The sequence below is a fragment of the Tachysurus vachellii genome, chromosome 24 (assembly GCF_030014155.1).
Source record: "Tachysurus vachellii isolate PV-2020 chromosome 24, HZAU_Pvac_v1, whole genome shotgun sequence".
In the NCBI taxonomy this organism is placed as follows: domain Eukaryota; kingdom Metazoa; phylum Chordata; class Actinopteri; order Siluriformes; family Bagridae; genus Tachysurus; species Tachysurus vachellii.
Genome location: NC_083483.1, coordinates 6,240,917 through 6,259,146, shown reverse-complemented (window position 1 = coordinate 6,259,146; position 18,230 = coordinate 6,240,917). Strand labels below are relative to the sequence as shown.

The 18,230-nt window shown below is 38.8% G+C and overlaps 2 protein-coding genes across 3 annotated transcripts; both read left to right on the top strand.

Moving 5' to 3' along the window:
* The first annotated feature begins 1,606 nt into the window (after window positions 1–1,606).
* Window positions 1,607–11,686, top strand: eed (embryonic ectoderm development). Of its 2 annotated transcripts, none has more exons than XM_060860637.1 (12): window positions 1,607–1,773; window positions 3,406–3,558; window positions 3,963–4,055; window positions 4,807–4,872; window positions 5,439–5,564; window positions 5,932–6,013; window positions 6,088–6,179; window positions 8,933–9,066; window positions 9,683–9,788; window positions 9,954–10,203; window positions 11,153–11,226; window positions 11,349–11,488. In XM_060860637.1, the coding sequence occupies exons 1-11, from the start codon at window positions 1,657–1,659 to the stop codon at window positions 11,218–11,220; spliced, it is 1,287 nt and encodes a 428-aa protein (XP_060716620.1). In that variant the 5' UTR covers window positions 1,607–1,656; the 3' UTR covers window positions 11,221–11,226; window positions 11,349–11,488. The 2 variants fall into 2 exon arrangements, with proteins under 2 accessions (XP_060716620.1, XP_060716619.1); XM_060860636.1 differs by having other exon boundaries at window positions 1,609–1,773; window positions 9,954–10,112; window positions 11,349–11,686.
* Window positions 11,687–12,897: 1,211 nt separating this feature from the next.
* hikeshi (heat shock protein nuclear import factor hikeshi) lies at window positions 12,898–18,213 on the top strand. Its single transcript, XM_060860692.1, has 5 exons — window positions 12,898–13,077; window positions 15,010–15,247; window positions 15,976–16,127; window positions 16,232–16,350; window positions 17,735–18,213. The coding sequence occupies exons 1-5, from the start codon at window positions 13,048–13,050 to the stop codon at window positions 17,787–17,789; spliced, it is 594 nt and encodes a 197-aa protein (XP_060716675.1). The 5' UTR covers window positions 12,898–13,047; the 3' UTR covers window positions 17,790–18,213.
* Window positions 18,214–18,230: the final 17 nt, after the last annotated feature.

Genomic DNA, 18,230 nt, shown 5'->3' with positions numbered 1-18,230 from the left:
ATGACATAGATTGATTACGCAGTTTAATACAATATAACTGTACATAACCTACCAATACCGCAGATATATATTTGTCAAAAATTGGTGTCTCTGATCTAATAGTTGACTATATAAACTTCACCTCAAATCTTAAACAAAAATGGAAAGTTTTCAAAGAATTTTTCACACCTGAGTTTCTGACTTATGTTTCATCAAGAGTTTGCCAAGAAATGTGTTTCTTTTTCTAATATATAGTACAAAAAATGTTTTATGTTATGTGTGGTTTTATTTGTGTGTGGTCTAATAACACCACAACCCAACAATGGAATGTCATACTTTTATCTTTTAATGGTTAAATAAATTGAATGTTGTGAAATGATCATGAGACAGGTTCATATCTGTTATCATTTACAACTTCCTTGTTGCTCACAAGACTCTTTTTATATTAAAACAAATGCAGCTTTGTGAAAAAAAAAAATGTTTTCTTACAGAAACCGTCATCATGGCAATAAATATTGTGTTTCTCTTAAACAAGCCCACTTGTAACCTCTTACTATAGCATTACCTGACAAAACAGGTGATGCTACCTGGATGTTGCTTAAACTGTACATTCTCTACTTCTATGTTTGGGTGTATGTGGAAATATAATAATAATAATAATAATAATAATAATAATAATAATAATAATAATAGTCGTCGTCTTCGTTGTCGTCATCATCATCATCATGGAGTTAAAGTACAACAAATTTATAGGATATTATTTTTCATTCATGTGGAAGTGATGCTGATAACGATGATGATGATGATGATGATGATGATGATGATGATGATGATGATAAGTTTGTTTTTATGGAAAATTCTATATCTTGAAATGTTAATAATAATAATAATAATAATAATAATAATAATAATAATAATAATAATAATAATCATGGAGTTAAAGTACAACAAAATTGAAAGGATGTTATTTTTCATTCATGTGGAAGTGATGCTGATAACGACGATGATGATGATGATAAGTTTGCTTTTTATGGAAAATACTATACCTATAAATAATATAACAGTGGGGAAAAAAACATTAAAAAAACAAGGATTGCAAGAATTTGTGATGGAAATCGATATTAATTTTAAAACACTATTGCACTAAGAAACGAGAAAGCTATTAAGACTTTAAACTAAGATATTTTATACATAGCCTTGTACATCACGTATAGATTACTTAATTGTTTTATTGTGCTTCTCTTATTTAATATGCTCCATTATTTTGTATTTATATTTTCTAAATGTATTCATTGTCATTAAAACAGAACTGGCCTTGATTAAAATTAATCAACACTTTCTGACCAATCAGAATCGAGAATTCACAAAGGGCTGTTTTATTTAAAAAAACAAACAAAAAAAACAAAAAAAAAACAAAAACAAATCTGAATTAGTTTTAAACTTTGCCGATTTGCTAAACACGTCGCTTCGGTATAAAGTAGTGCAAAGATCACCATCTAGTGTAGGAGGATAATCTAACCGAGCAGTGAGTACACTGTACACGCTTAGAGCACTTAAGCATTATTATGTGCACTACGTAGTGCGCTAACATGTGCAGTACGTAGGTGTTTAGGAGTTAGCCGGTGAGTCGTTTTTGCGGCAGTGCGCGACTGGTTTCCGGCGGTGAGGCCACTGAGGATGAGGGGGAAGATGTCTGAGGCTCATACCGAGGCGGGAAACGACATCATGCCGGCAAAAAAGCATAAACTGAGCAGCGATGAAAACAGCAACCCTGATCTCTCCGGGGACGAAAATGTAAGCGAAGTGTGTATTTTATAGACATTGTTATCGCTAGAGTTGTTATGTGAGATGATGGTGGCGTTAGCATAGTTAGCAGTTAGCATTGTGTGTAGATAGCATAGTGTGTAGTTAACATAGTTAGCAAATTTAGCATAGTGTTCAGTTAGCATAGTTAGCAAATTTATCATAGTGTGCAGTTAGTATAGTTAGCAAAGTGTGTAGTTAGTATAGTTAGCATAGTGTGTAGTTAAGTTCACTTAGCTGTTTCTGTAAGAACAGGACTTCCAGCATGTCCACATGTTCATTCTGATGTAAAATTGCTTTGTTTTCATTCCCGCTCCGTTTGTTTTTGCCTTTTGTTTTATTCACTCAGACTAGCTAATAGCTTGCTAGCTTGCTAAGCTACATGGTGGACAATTGTCTGAGTTTGTTTTGATGTTTCCTGTTATGTTGTTTTCGCGTGATTTCATCTTGTATGAACGTAAATAAGGTTAAAAAAACGTGTTAATTCGTTAATACTTCATGTTCCTTTGTGCTTGGACTACATGCAGGGCTGTTATTTTGTGGGTGGGTGGTTAATAGCAGAGATGCTAATCTTAGTGAAACACTATGAAGCGCTTGTGTTTAAAGACAACAAAAGGATTCACTATGAAAGCCTGACACTAGTGACACTAGTCACTAATCCTGTCCCAGTGAACTGCCTGGAATTAAATACATTATATAAATCCATGTACTGTACAGACAATCTGCTACAGAAGCCGAGGTGGTTCATTTTCTAAAAAGGAAAAAAAAAAAAGCTGTGAGAGTTTAGTGTTTATTTTACACCCCAGTAATCAGTAACGTGATCAGTAATCAAGGCACTGGTCAGGGTGTCAGTCATTTTTAAAGACATCTCTTTCTCTCTCAATTGTGAAATCTTTCCACTGCATTGGATCATTTGCTGTCTAAAGAAATCCCTGAATGCACTGCAAAAGTCAGGGTCTGTCAATGCTCACTATGTTCCTTACTGGAAAGTCTTTATTTTACTGAACATTCGCAGCTTGAAATAAAAGCGAACAAACTCTCAGGAGATTTCATCTACAAATGTATGTAGGTTGTTGTTGTTGTGGCTCATGGATGTTTATTATTATTTTAAAGTTGCTAATCCTATAAACGCATTGTTTGAGTCTAAAAACTTAAGTGTATAATGATTTGAAAAAATCCACTCGCTAGAAATGTTGTAATGACACGTAACAGAACAGTCGAAGTAAGCTATGGGTTCTGCCTGTTGTTGATAAATGTCAGTGGTGATGTTTTACAAGGTGAGAATGTGATCCTGAGTCTTTACCACTGCCTGAATTCATGCGTGATATACTGATCCATGACGTATGGAACTGACAGAGACACAGCTATGTTTTTTCCTCCAGTTTCTACTGTACTTCAGAGCTCTGAATATTGTAACATACCTGATCCAATACTGATGTGCTCTGTTTCGACTGTTTCTGTTACCAATTTGTGTGAAATATCAACAAAAATCACTACATACTTTTATGAAAATAATGTCCATGATTTAGTGTTTGAGGGCCGTATCGGATTGGCATATTAAGTCAGTACTTAACAGTGATTTTTAGATGTAGTGCTAACCAGTAATATGCCGTGGTTCTCTAGGACGATGCTGTCAGCATTGAGAGTGGAACAAACGCTGAGCGGCCCGACACCCCTACCAACACTGCAAGCGCCCCGGGCAGGAAGAGCTGGGGCAAGGGCAAGTGGAAGTCAAAGAAATGCAAATACTCCTTCAAGTGTGTTAACAGCCTGAGGGTAAGAAAGGAGCACTTCATGTCTTGATATAATCCTACACTCCATTTCTTACACACTTGATCAGCCACTGATGAATCCAGTCACTCTCACGTACTAATACTACACCAGAGGTGTCCAAACTTATCCTCAGACGGCCAGTGTGGTGTTACATTCCAGTAAAGCAGGAGTCACAACTGATTCCACCTGTTAAATCAGTTGCTCTTGGCCTACAGTAGACTTAGGTTGGTTTTAGTTGAATACTTGCACCTTAAAAGGGCACTTTCCGGATAAGATCGTACACCCTTGTACTAGATATTAATAACAAAACGTTCTCCATGAGAGCTTAGACATCTTTGTGTAATTGAAAGAGGTGTTTGTTGATGTTTACTTGTTGTTATGCTCATTCTGTTGAATGTTGTTTTTAGGAAGACCATGGCCAGCCTCTCTTTGGAGTCCAATTCAATTGGCACAGTAAGGAAGGCGACCCCCTTGTCTTCGCAACAGTCGGAAGCAACAGAGTGAGTGGCTCAAGCTGTCTGCTGGGTGTAAAACATTAGGAGTGTAAATGAGTGCGTGATGAACCACTAAACGTCATGTAAGGACACATAACAGAACAATAGAAGTAAGCTATCGGTCCTGCCTGTTGTTGATAACTGTCAGTGGTGATGTTTTACAACACGAGAATGTGTCCCAGTGTGTAGTGACATATGGAACTGACGGAGACACAGCTATGTTTTTTTTCTCCGGTTTCTACTGTACTACAGAGCTGTGAATATTGTAACATACCTGATCCAATACTGATGTGCTTTGTTTCGACTGTTTCTGTTACCAAGCTGTGTGAAATATCAGCGAAAATCACTAGATTCTTTGATGCCCATAATATCCATGATTCAGTGTTTGAGGGCTGTATCAGATTAGCGCTGCCCTGCTAGGAAAATGAATCAGCAGTAAACATCGCTGTTTAGCCACTTGCCATTTCTTTTCTGACATTTTTATGGCACCCAGAAGCAACAGGCCCATTTTTTGCCTTAAAAAATGTCAGATACGGATGGTTTAGCCTACTGTGTTGAAGCACGTTAAGCCTATTCATGTTGCGGTACATTGAGGGGGTTTATGGGTAAATGCAGTGTACAAATTAGCTGATGTGCAGACTGTAAGTAATGTACTATTGTTATCTCTGAAGAATGATCCTGAAATGATCAACGTTGCCATTAATTCTGCCTTTTTTTTTTTTTTTTTTTTTTTTTTTTTTTATATAAATCTTTACAGGTCACATTATACGAGTGTCATTCCCAAGGAGAGATCCGTCTCCTCCAGTCATACGTAGATGCAGATGTATCCTTGTCTCACACTCTTTGTTCATCTCCTTAACCTTAATCTCTTCAGGGCTGCACGATATATCAGCGCTTTACAAGGTCACAGTGTGAAGTCCACTTAGATGTTCTTAGATTTGTTTGGGATGTTGATCAGTTGCAGCAAATTTCCCTAAAAACAATGTGGAAAGTTGCCTAATTTATGTTTTTGCAAACATATTTAGACCTCTTTAGGCAGATTATGTTAAATTCGATTCAGTTTTACTTATATGGTGCTTTTAACATTGGACATTGCCGCAAAACAGCATTAGAAAAAAATTCCAAAGTTTAAAATTTGAATCGACATTTATTCAGAGTATTGTGAATGTAAATTATATATGAGCAGTGTATCTTTTAATCTGTAAGGATTTTCCCAGTACACAACACACTCTCGCGTTCTACATTAAAGTCATTTTTATCCTTTTTTTTAGCCTTATTTAAATATCCAAGTCCATCTTTGTGCTTGTGACCAAAACAAAATCCGTAGTCCAGTCCTTGGCTATTTGTAAAAGATACGAATAGTTCTATTTCTTCTTAACGAATGCACAGGCAGATGAGAACTTCTACACCTGTGCTTGGACATACGACACCAGCACCAGTCACCCTCTGTTAGCGGTGGCTGGTTCCCGCGGCATCATCCGCATCATCAACCACATTACTATGCAATGTGTCAAAGTAAGTGAACATGAATACATGTCATCATTTTCACTCTCTCTGTGTCCAGTAGGGAGTTATTATATGCCATGCTATAATAATAAAATGGCACGCCTCCAGGACAGGTGGAACACACTCCTGTAACTAAGGGATTTGTAATGAAGGATTTAGTGTAAAATGTGTGAGCAGTAAGAGACAAGGGCACCGTGCAAATATATATTAATCGCAAAATACCTGAAGTGTCATCAGGATTCAGGCTTATATAATGATGAGTGTAGATAACATGTATTTGACTCCCAGGGTCTTTTAGAAATTAAATATAACAGCACTCTGGTTACACAGTTACTAGGAAGATCTTGAGATATCATTGATCATTTGTCACTTGCAGCATTATGTGGGACACGGAAACGCGATCAACGAGCTTAAGTTTCATCCGAGAGAACCCAACCTACTGCTGTCTGTGAGCAAAGGTAAAGAGCACATTTAATGCTAAATAAGGCTATTGGTCAGATATGTGGCTAACTGTTGCACTGTCGCCGATCAGACCATGCGTTACGGCTGTGGAACATCCAGACGGACACGCTCGTGGCTATATTTGGAGGTGTGGAAGGCCATCGAGATGAGGTCTTGAGTGCAGTAAGTTTGGAAATTGTGTGCATTCGTGTGCGTGCTCGAGAAAGAGAGTGTGTGTGTGTGTGTGTGCTTGCGCGCGAGAGTGTGTGTGTGTGTGCTTGCGCGCGAGAGTGTGTGTGTGTGTGTGCTTGCGCGCAAGAGTGTGTGTGTGTGTGCTTGCGCGCAAGAGTGTGTGTGTGTGTGCTTGCGCGCAAGAGTGTGTGTGTGTGTGCTTGCGCGCAAGAGTGTGTGTGTGTGTGCTTGCGCGCGAGAGCGTGTGTGTGTGCTTGCGCGCGAGAGTGTGTGTGTGCGTGCTTGCGCGCGAGAGCGTGTGCGTGCTTGCGCGCGAGAGCGTGTGTGTGCTTGCGCTAGAGAGTGTGTGTGTGTGCTTGCGCGAGAGAGAGTGTGTGTGTGTGCTTGCGTGAGAGAGAGAGTGTGTGTGTGTGCTTGCGCGAGAGAGAGAGAGAGTGTGTGTGTGCTTGCGCGCGAGAGAGAGTGTGTGCTTGCGCGCGAGAGAGTGTGTGCTTGCGCGCGAGAGAGTGTGTGCTTGCGCGAGAGAGAGAGTGTGTGTGTGTGCTTGCGTGAGAGAGAGAGTGTGTGTCCTTGCGTGCGAGAGTGTGTGTGTGTGTGTGCTTGCGCGCGAGAGAGTGTGTGTGTGTGTGCTTGCGCGCGAGAGAGTGTGTGCTTGCGCGCGAGAGTGTGTGTGCTTGCGCGCGAGAGAGTGTGTGTGTGTGTGTGCTTGCGCGCGAGAGCAAGATAGTACGTGCTTGCGCGCGAGAGAGTGTGTGTGCTTGCGCGCGAGAGAGAGTGTGTGTGTGCTTGCGCGAGAGAGAGTGTGTGTGTGCTTGCGCGAGAGAGAGTGTGTGTGCTTGCGCGCGAGAGTGTGTGTGTGTGTGCTTGCGCGCGAGAGCAAGATAGTACGTGCTTGCGCGCGAGAGCAAGATAGTACGTGCTTGCGCGCGAGAGCAAGATAGTACGTGCTTGCGCGCGAGAGCAAGATAGTACGTGCTTGCGCGCGAGAGCAAGATAGTACGTGCTTGCGCGCGAGAGCAAGATAGTACGTGCTTGCGCGCGAGAGCAAGATAGTACGTGCTTGCGCGCGAGAGCAAGATAGTTCGTGCTTGCGCGCGAGAGAGTGAGTGCGTGCTTGCGCGCATAGATATATACACTAGATATCGCCTTGTATACGGCAGTACATTGGAACGAATGCGTCAACTGAGCCGCCATCTTGGTACAGGGGACCCACTCCTCTTAATGCATTAGCGTCAATGTAAGCAAAGAAGTAAAATCACCATAAATCGTCATGATATTAAGATAATCTCACTCATTTCTACCGCTTATCCGAACTACCTCGGGTCACGGGGAGCCTGTGCCTATCTCAGGCGTCATTGGGCATCAAGGCAGGATACACCCTGGATGGAGTGCCAACCCATCGCAGGGCACACACACACTCTCATTCACTCACGCAATCACACACTACGGACAATTTTCCAGAGATGCCAATCAACCTACCATGCATGTCTTTGGACCGGGGGAGGAAACCGGAGTACCCGGAGGAAACCCCCGAGGCACGGGGAGAACATGCAAACTCCACACACACAAGGCAGAGGCAGGAATCGAACCCACAACCCTGGAGGTGTGAGGCGAACGTGCTAACCACTAAGCCACCGTGCCCCCATTAAGATAATCTACTTTTTCAAAATATAATGCATAGTGCTAATAGGTCTAAGTTTATTACTTACATTCTTCCACTTGAGTAAACTTCAAATGGACAATCACTACTTACCTTATAGCCTACTGCATGCAACACTGCTCAATGGTGTGACTATACATGCATACTATTATTTTATTTAACGCCATGTCAGCGATCAAAAGCTATTTTCATGGCAAAAATTCAGTTGCAAAAACACATATCATATAAATATAATAAAAACAAAACAAATATAAACAGCAAGTCATATTATAATTATTTTTTTAACATAAGATAAAAAAATCCAAACCCTTTCCAGACATAATGTCATTAAATATGTCTTTAAGTGCAGTAACTTGATAAAAGAGCATTCTGCTTGTGTTAAGTCCAGGACAATCTAATAAAATATGTTTGACAGATAAGGGAATCTTACAAAACATACATAAAGTTGGGTCTTCACCTTTAAGCAAAAAAAGCATGGGTCAATTTTTAATGTCCTTATTAAGAGCTTCGGAATCTACAAACATTGTCTGTTTTCCTAACTGTCACAAACTAATGGGTAACTAGCATGGATTAGCTGCTGTCGTTAACCAAGGACTAAAACAAACCAACGGAACCAGAAATATAATTTCCTAACATTTAATACCATAAAACACATTCTCACTTGTGTAATGTAATCCCTTGCTGTCTGGTTTTTAGATTTCTTTCATTTAAACAACCAAATGCAGCACAGAAGTCCGGCATCGTCCATGCATTTGAGGTAAAGGAGCACCGTACAAAGATGGCGGCGGTTCTGACGCATTTTTAGGACCCCAAGGCGACATCTAGTGTATATATCTATGGCTTGTGCGCGAGAGTGAGCGCGTGCGTGCGTACTTGTGCGCGAGAGTGCGTGCGTGCTTGCGCGAGTGAGTGATTGATTGCTTGCGCGCACGAGAAATCAGTAGCATTGAACACTGTCATACTTCTAAGGATATTACAGAAAACTAGCTGAATGAATAAATAAAGGGTTTCTGAGCTTTCTGAGGGCTACAAATTTCAATCCCCTGTAAATGAAGCTCTTAAGTTGTGATCCTGTGGCGTATAGGACTTTGACCTACTCGGGGAAAAGATCATGTCCTGTGGAATGGACCACTCTCTGAAGCTGTGGAGAATAAACTCGGAGAGAATGCAGAAAGCAATACAAGGCTCTTATGAGTACAACCCCAGTAAGACCAACAGGTAAGAACAGGTAGACTGTGTGGCTGTAGTCCTTAAAATCCCAGTAAAAAACTAAAGTTTATATGATACAAGATGTCAATAATAAATATGAATTATACAGTTTAAAAGCAGGTGAAATACAAGACCGGTATCTTTAAGCAGTCACTTTCTTGCTGATTCACATCAGTCCAATTCCAAGGCTGCTACATAACAATTAAACAGAGCAGTAAATGCCATGTAATCAGTGAGGAAGTCATTCCTACATGTAAAGATATAGTATATATTGTGTGGCTATAAAACTAGCCTGAACCTAATTTAATGAAGCAACCACTGATTTATGGTTCTTAAGGCTTTAAGTGATCCATATCAGTATATGGACTGTCATTTATAACTGTTTCATGGGTCTCCTGGTGGTCCAGAGGCAGGATCCCAGGTTCGATTCCCATGCAGGAAGCTAATCCAGCTGCTGAAGAGTTAACTCTCAGTGCCGGTTCCAAGCCCAGATAAAATGGGAGGGTTGCGTCTGGCGTAAAACCTGTGCCAAATCAAATGTGCTGAGCAGATGATCCTCTGTGGCGACCCCCGAACAGGGAGCAGCCGAAAGGACAACAACATTTATAGCTGTTTCATATTTCAGGCCTTTTGTGTCTCAGAAGATTCACTTCCCAGATTTCTCCACACGGGACATCCACAGAAACTATGTAGATTGTGTGCGCTGGCTCGGAGATTTAATTCTCTCAAAGGTAAAGTTTTGATTATTTCCTTCAGAGGTCATATCACAGGACTTATTCAGGACTGAATGTGAGAAAATGAATCTCTGTAAGGTCTGTTCTATATTGACCCTCAGTTTTAGTTTTAGCTTTGTTGTTGGATTTACAGTCTGTATTGGATCTCTTTCTGTGTTCTAGTCCTGCGAAAATGCCATCGTGTGCTGGAAACCCGGGAAGATGGAGGATGATATTGACCACATCAAGCCCAGCGAGTCCAACGTGACCATTCTGGGTCGCTTCGACTACAGTCAGTGTGACATCTGGTACATGCGCTTCTCCATGGACTTCTGGCAGAAGGTGCCTACAAAACACACAGAAGTACCTGTTCTGCACCTGAAATCACCCTCAGCGTCTCACCATCTCATTATCTCTCGTTTACTGATGTCTGGTGCGTACGGTTTATAGAGCAGCAGTAACCGAGACACCAAAATCACCATGGTGACTCACGGTTAAATAAAAAACTTACAAATAACCTAGCAACATATTAACCACAAATGTTTCTGTATTAAACAGTGAATTTACAGCACATTCGGAGTGATATAGTGAAGTATACAAGGAATTTAAATTGACCCCTGAGAATTCAGACAGGGTTACAAAATAGCTGCATGCAAAACAGAGCAGTATACAGTAAAAGTGAGACTGGCAGAGTTTTAATCTATATTTATTAAAATATGTAACAGAAAATATACTAATAATATTTTTACCATAGAACTTATTTATTTATTTATTTTAAATGGTGGTTTTCACAGTAGGCACTTGGCGTGATTGAACTGGTTACAGACTCACTTCATTCTATTGAATGAATCCCTGTGCATTTGGGTCCATCTTAACGTCGTTACAGTACGTGCACAGAGAACATCCGGTGCTGTTATATACAGCAGTAAGGCATCTCGGCTCTTCTGTGTGCGCTTCCTGGTTCACATGACAGCTTTTAAGTTACCAATTTATCATGTGAACTGTGTTCTGATTAAGACTAAACCCACCAGTGTGAACGCTCCCTAAGTCTGAGGGGTGATACATTTCACCAGTTTATATTCATTCTAAAATTACTTTTTTAATAGAAATATTTCCCAGGCTTGTGATCTACATAATCTATGTCTAATACACATTTTTAAAAAATATTTTATTTATCAAAGATGTCCGATTATTTATGTTTTTTTTGACTCCAGTGTCTGCGCTTTAACATTCAGTAAGTTTGCTGTTACAGGCAAATGAGTCTTAAGGACTGAGGACTTTCTGGATCAAGGTTTTTTTTTGTTTGTTTTTGTTTACTTAAAAAGTAGGTTTGTGAGGAAACATAAGTTTAGAATAATTTACTGTGATGTTCATTGGTACAGATGCTGGCTCTGGGAAATCAAGTCGGAAAACTGTATGTGTGGGACCTAGAGGTCGAAGATCCTCATAAAGCAAAGTAAGATCAATCCTTCAATCCTTGCCTACTTTACACACAACAGAACCGTTCAGTTTCACACATGCCCTTAATTTTAATATCACCAGACTATAACATTGATGGCCATTTTGCTCATTCTGCAGGTGCACCACACTCACGCTACCTAAATGCACCTCAGCCATCAGGCAGACCAGCTTCAGCAGAGACAGCAGTATTCTTATAGCAGTGTGTGATGACGCGTCTATCTGGCGCTGGGACCGGCTACGGTGATGACTTTTCTTACCCTGATGCTTTCACCCCCACCCCGGACCGCTAGAAACGAGCGTTCGTCACAGGACACGTTCTTTACGGCAGCACAACCTGGACTATGGATGCTTATTAGCTTAAGCTTTGAAATGCTTACCTCAGATGTGTCTGCTTTTTCTGTTCTTCTTTTATGACCTTTTTCTGTCTTTAATAAAAACCTATTTTTACTTGTTTACCATGCTTTTTAAGTACAAGGACATCTGTCCGAATGATAAAACTGCTTCTAATGGGTGAGGTTTTGAACATGACTCGTGTTGAGTATGTAGTTTCTTTGCATCACACTGTTGAAGAACTCTTATCTACTGTGTGGTGGTTATCTTACACAGTGGTGATTAAGTATTAGAATCACCTCAAGAGTCAGAAAAATAACAAGTTATAGTTAGATTAAATAAACAAAGGAACAATTTAGGAGTTTAAATAAAGAGTTTAAAGGACATTACACTCACACTTAAAACCTACCTTTAAAGTGGAAAAAAGGGAAAATTGTAATAAAATCAAGCCAAGAACTCTGAATATCAGTAAAGCCATGCTGACTTTTCTTGAACAATAAGATTATGTCTGATGTGATGCAAGGGCCAGATCCTGTCATGGCTTTTTTTTTCTACTGTGGTGACTTCTCCAACCTCTGGACCTGCCTGATTCATCCTGATGCTCTGCTTTTACTTGGAGCTTCAGCACACGTCATTCACCTTCGTCCGCTGCTGGAATGGGTTGTTTGATGGGTTGAAAACATTTAGTTGATTTAAATGACTAAACTACCTGAACAGGAACCTTTCTGTAGCTTGTGAATTACTATCAGAGAGGATAGACTTTTTTTTTTACCTTACTGCAAAGACAGTACAGTGATATGCTGCAATAAACTATACAGCAGATTATTCTTCTGTGGTAAAGAATAATGTTATAGCCTGAAATATGTCTGTAAAAAGTCTACTTATATATTTTCGTAAGAAATTTAAATCACAAATAAAATGAAATCCCAACAGTTTAAAGCTTTTTTGTTGTTCATACATGAATTTATTTTTTATTAGTAATTAAATAATATAATTTAATAAAAGCAAAATACATTATAACGTTATTATTATTATAAGTATAATTTATAATAATGTATAATAAATTATTTATAATTAATATATGAACAGATATTGAGATATTATAATTATACTAATAATAATGTGATATTAATTAATATACATATAGGCGTAAATATAAATGATATTATTTTCATTTTTATTATTTATTTTTTTATTTTAATAAAGGACAATTAAATCCAAGCTCCTCTCTGATTAATATTCTCAGCTGGCTCGTGTATGTATTCGTCTAAAACTACACGTGATCCTGGTCCACGCCTTTTCTGTGTTTTATTTCCGGGGTCAGAGGGCGGCTCAGTACTGCCTACTTTTCGAAGTTTCTAGCAGCAGAATAATATCCTGCGGTCATAAAACCATGGTTAGGATTTCTGCAGATTTTTTGTCTTAGCTGAAAACAGTCATTTATTAGACTAGAGAGCTACAGAGGAGATCAGACTGACAGCTGATCATGTTTGGGTGTATAGTTGCAGGCAGATTGGTGAGTATTAATGACGTCAGAATATTACGACTTTTTATTAATTTGCATAAAATTATTTAGCTCCATGATACAGTCCAGTGTGGTGTAGTGTATAGTAGTGTAGTGTATAGTAGTGTAGTGTATAGTAGTGTAGTGTATAGTAGTGTATAGTAGTGTAGTGTATAGTAGTGTAGTGTATAGTAGTGTAGTGTATAGTAGTGTATAGTAGTGTAGTGTATAGTAGTGTAGTGTATAGTAGTGTATAGTAGTGTATAGTAGTGTAGTGTATAGTAGTGTAGTGTATAGTAGTGTATAGTAGTGTAGTGTATAGTAGTGTATAGTAGTGTAGTGTATAGTAGTGTAGTGTATAGTAGTGTAGTGTAGTGTATAGTAGTGTAGTGTATAGTAGTGTATAGGAGTGTATAGTAGTGTATAGGAGTGTATAGTAGTGTAGTGTAGTGTATAGTAGTGTAGTGTATAGTAGTGTAGTGTATAGTAGTGTATAGTAGTGTAGTGTATAGTAGTGTATAGTAGTGTAGTGTATAGTAGTGTAGTGTATAGTAGTGTAGTGTATAGTAGTGTATAGTAGTGTATAGTAGTGTAGTGTATAGTAGTGTAGTGTATAGTAGTGTATAGTAGTGTAGTGTATAGTAGTGTAGTGTATAGTAGTGTAGTGTAGTGTATAGTAGTGTAGTGTATAGTAGTGTATAGGAGTGTATAGTAGTGTATAGGAGTGTAGTGTATAGTAGTGTATAGTAGTGTAGTGTATAGTAGTGTAGTGTATAGTAGTGTATAGGAGTGTATAGTAGTGTATAGGAGTGTATAGTAGTGTAGTGTAGTGTATAGTAGTGTAGTGTATAGTAGTGTAGTGTATAGTAGTGTATAGTAGTGTAGTGTATAGTAGTGTAGTGTAGTGTAGTGTAGTGTATAGTAGTGTAGTGTATAGTGTATTGAGTGTATAGTGTATTGTATTGAGTGTATTGTAGTGTGGTGTAGTGTGTTGTAGTGTAGTGTAGTGTATTGTATTGAGTGTATAGTGGAGTGTATTGTATTGAGTGTATAGTGGAGTGCATTGTATTGAGTGTATTGTATTGAGTGTATAGTGTAGTGTATTGTATTGAGTGTATAGTGTGGTGTATTGTATTGAGTGTATTGTATTGAGTGTACTGTGTAGTGTGTGGTGTAGTGTATTGTAGTGTGGTGTAGTATGTTGTAGTATAGTGTATTGAGTGTATAGTGTAGTGTATTGTATTGAGTGTATAGTGTATTGTATTGTAGTGTGTGTTGTATTGAGTGTATTGTATTGAGTGTATAGTGTATTGTATTGTAGTGTGTAGTGTATTGTAGTGTATTGTATTGGATTATAGTATAGTGTAGTGTATTGGATTGTAGTGTAGTGTATAGTGTAGTGTAGTGAATAGTGCATTGTAGTGTATTGGATTGTAATGTAGTGTATAGTGTAGTGTAGTGAATAGTGCATTGTAGTGTATTGCATTGAGTGTAGTGTGTAGTGTATTGTAGTCTAGTGTATTGTAGTGTAGTGTATTGTAGTCTAGTGTATTGTAGTCTAGTGTATTCTAGTGTAGTGTATTGTAGTCTAGTGTATTCTAGTGTAGTGTATTGTAGTCTAGTGTATTCTAGTGTAGTGTATTGTAGTCTAGTGTATTGTAGTGTATAATGTATTGTAGTTTATAGTGTATTGTAGTGTAGTTTATAGTGTATAGTAGTGTAGTTTATTGTAGTGTATTGTATTGTAGTGTAGTGTATTGTAGTGTGTAGTGCAGTTTAGTGTAGTGTATTGTAGTGTGTAGTGCAGTTTAGTGTAGTGTAGTGTAGTGTATTGTATTGTAGTGTAGTGTATTGTATTGTAGTGTAGTGTAGTGGATTGTATTGTAGTGTAGTGTAGTGGATTGTAGTCACTGTAATCTCACTTCATTAAAATGTCCACTGAAGGTCCAGACCGACGCCCAGCAGGTCGCTGGTGATAAATTTGTGTTCAACCTGCCGGACTATGAGAATGTGAACCACGTGGTGGTGTTCATGCTGGGTACAGTGCCTTTTCCTGCTGGAATGGGAGGTGCTGTTTATTTCTCCTTCCCTGATCCCAGTGTAGGTCAAGTGTGGCAGCTCCTGGGCTTTATCACCAACGAAAAGCCAAGTGCCATTTTTAAAATCTCTGGCCTGAAAGCTGGTAAGTTTACTGTAGTATCTATCATTCAGTATACATTTACAGCATTTGGCAGAAGCCTTTATCCAGAGCGACTTACATTATCTGATTTTTTTTATATAACTGAGCAATTGAGGGTTAACGGCCTTGCTCAGGTGCCCAACAGTGGCAGCTTGGTGGACCTGGGATTTGAACTCACTACCTTCCGATTGGTAGTCCAACACCTTAACTAGGCTACCACATGCCCCCAGTATGATACTTTTTTGACCTAAGAAACACAACGCATTATTCAGGTGTCAAGAGTATATAATTAACATATTATTAAAACTCTACAGACTAAAAGGTTACAGATGAGTAATCATCAAAGCAGAATGCAAGACATTTTTAGGTAAGGGATGGCAAAAAATGGCTCAAACCATTTGAAATGTTCAGACCAAACAAGGCTGATTTAATACTTCTGCATCTTTGAAAACACCTTGAATGAATGTGCTTTCAAAATAGACCTTTATATCCAGTGAATGCATATCAAGGCATTCTAGAGAAAACTCATGGCTGTGATGGTCATGTGTCAATACATTAGGCGTTTATTTACCTAGTTAGCTAGTTATTTAGAGAGCATGTGAGGGTGCGAGCGAGAGTGCGAGCGAGGTTGCAAGAGCGAGCAAAATTTCTTAAACTGTGAAAGCCAAAAAATGATGAGATCAAGATTAAAAATATAACTGATGTTGTATAATCTATCCTGCCTTTTAAAGGTGAGGGTGGAACTCACCCATTCGGAATGATGGCTGCCCCGCAGGCCGCCTCGGTGGCTCAGGTTGGAGTTTCAGTCGAACCTCTCGACCAGCTCGCTCAACAGACCCCAGTTTCCAATGCGACCGTCTCCACCATGGATTCCTTCACACAGGTGACCAACTGAAACTCACTTCTAATAACCATTACGTATTCTGTGTGTTAATCTCTGGCAGACCGTCTTGACATGATGTTAACCTTGTGTTCTTCTCTGGAAAGTTCACCCAGAAGATGTTAGAGAGCCTGTACAACTTCACCTCCTCCTTTGCTCTGACACAAGCTCAGATGATGCCAAACCCCACGGAAACGTATGTTCCAGCCAGCTCCATTTTTAAATGGTGAGTGACCATTAAACTGCACATCATACCAAAAACGATATTTATGTTTTTCTAACTGAAAAGAATTAAAACTCAGGCGTCACTACTCAAACTTAACCTCAGTTCTAGCTACAATTCACAGTTTCCGGCTGGCCAGAGATAATCTGATGACAGAATTTACTTCAAGATTCAAAGTGGAAGTATATTATTTATTTTACAGTGCAATATTTATGCATCCTGTGTATCTGCATTTTAACTCTGGAGTACTGTTGAGGTCATACTTTACATCCACCTTTGCTGAATCTGCAAAATAATGAATAGAAATAGGGATCATATATAAATTGTAGTTTTTTTTTTTATTTAGTTCTGCCCTGAATAAACTCTTTCACCTAAGAGATGTTTACATAGAGAACACAAGACATAATAATATCTAAATTTACACAAAGGAACCAGTTCAGATGTTTTCCGTCCCCTCGATTCTTAACCCAGTGTGTTGTTACCTGGATGATCAGTTTCTGTGTTTATGTTTAGTAAGAGTTCTTCATGAGTCTCTCGTTTGTCCTGAACTGTTAAGCTGCACAAAGTTCTTCAGAAAAGTCCTCCACTCCTGCACAGTCTTTACTTTTCCAGCATCTTCTGCATATTTGACCCCTTTCCGTCAGCGGCTATGTGATTAGTCAGATCCATCGTTTCATACTGAGGACACTGAGAGACTCGTACACTATTACAGCTATTACAAAAGCTGCAAAAATTCACTGAGGCTTAGGAAGAAAACACGAGACATTAAGAGTTGGGGCATGTAAACTTTTGAACAGGATGTAAATATTGATTTTTTTTTATTTAGTTCTGCTTTTCAGATGCTACATAACATCTTTCAATGAAATTATAATATACTCTAGTCATGTTGCAAATTCAGCAAGGAGTGTGTGAGTGTGTGCGCGCGAGCGTGAAAGTGAGTGTGTGCGCGCGAGCGTGAATGTGAGTGTGTGTGCGCGAGCGTGAATGTGAGTGTGTGCGCGCACGACTTTATTTTTATTGTCGTTCTTTTCTTAGTCTTTTTCATTTTTATGACTGTCAGAAAAGCATTTCTTCATGTTGTACTGTTTATAATTGTGTATATCACCAATAAGATATGGTATTTGAATTTAAACTTTTACACATACGCCAAACAATGCCAGACTGAGTTTTTTGCAGAATTTTTAAACCGGTTTTGTGAAAGCTTTATGTATTTTGTGCTGTTGCTGTGTCCCAGTAGCACACAGGGGTTTGTGAGAGTTGGGTTTATTCAGTTACTAGTCACTAGATCAGTGCTCAGTGTGTCTTCCCCACTTGTTAATGTGTGTAGATTGTTAAATGTCAGTAACCTCAATTCACTTTTTCTCTTCTTGTCCTCTTTCTTCTCCAGGTATGAAAACTTCCAGAGACGAATGGTGCAGAATCCAAACTTCTGGAAGACATGACATGCTTCAATTAAACAATGCTCTTTAATCAAGAGACGAGAAGGAAATTGTGAATTCATATTACCATGTGACAGGAAACAGTTTACTTAATCAGTATAGTTTATGGATTTTATGGAACAGAAAAGTTTTAATGCAGTCGACACTGACTGGCTGTTTCCGGTTCACCAGCCGAGGATGACTTACAGACTTTTCATAATGCATGACTGATATTTATAACGTAGTTATAAAAATGCATCCCTTTATGTGTCTGTCGTCTTTGTTAGTTTTTTTATTGCTTCAGTGTCTATGATAAAGTTTAGAAAAGAATCAAGTGTTTTTTTTGGAGCGGTAGGTGAAAAAATTGATCGGCTTTTGTTTATCTGATTAATGACTGTTAATTGTGAAGTAGCTAAAGTGAATGAACAATTTTCTTTTCTTAAACAAATTTCAGTCTATTTGTTT

Excerpts from the sequence above, each read along its gene's own strand:
- hikeshi (XM_060860692.1), top strand. The coding sequence starts at position 13,048 with ATGTTTGGGTGTATAGTTGCAGGCAGATTG. Across the intron at positions 13,078-15,009 it reads GTATAGTTGCAGGCAGATTG|GTCCAGACCGACGCCCAGCA; the intron begins GTGAGTATTAAT and ends TGTCCACTGAAG. Across the intron at positions 16,351-17,734 it reads GCCAGCTCCATTTTTAAATG|GTATGAAAACTTCCAGAGAC; the intron begins GTGAGTGACCAT and ends TTTCTTCTCCAG.
- eed (XM_060860636.1), top strand. The coding sequence starts at position 1,657 with ATGAGGGGGAAGATGTCTGAGGCTCATACCGAGGCGGGAAACGACATC. Across the intron at positions 4,873-5,438 it reads AGTCATACGTAGATGCAGAT|GCAGATGAGAACTTCTACAC; the intron begins GTATCCTTGTCT and ends ACGAATGCACAG. Across the intron at positions 5,565-5,931 it reads TTACTATGCAATGTGTCAAA|CATTATGTGGGACACGGAAA; the intron begins GTAAGTGAACAT and ends TGTCACTTGCAG.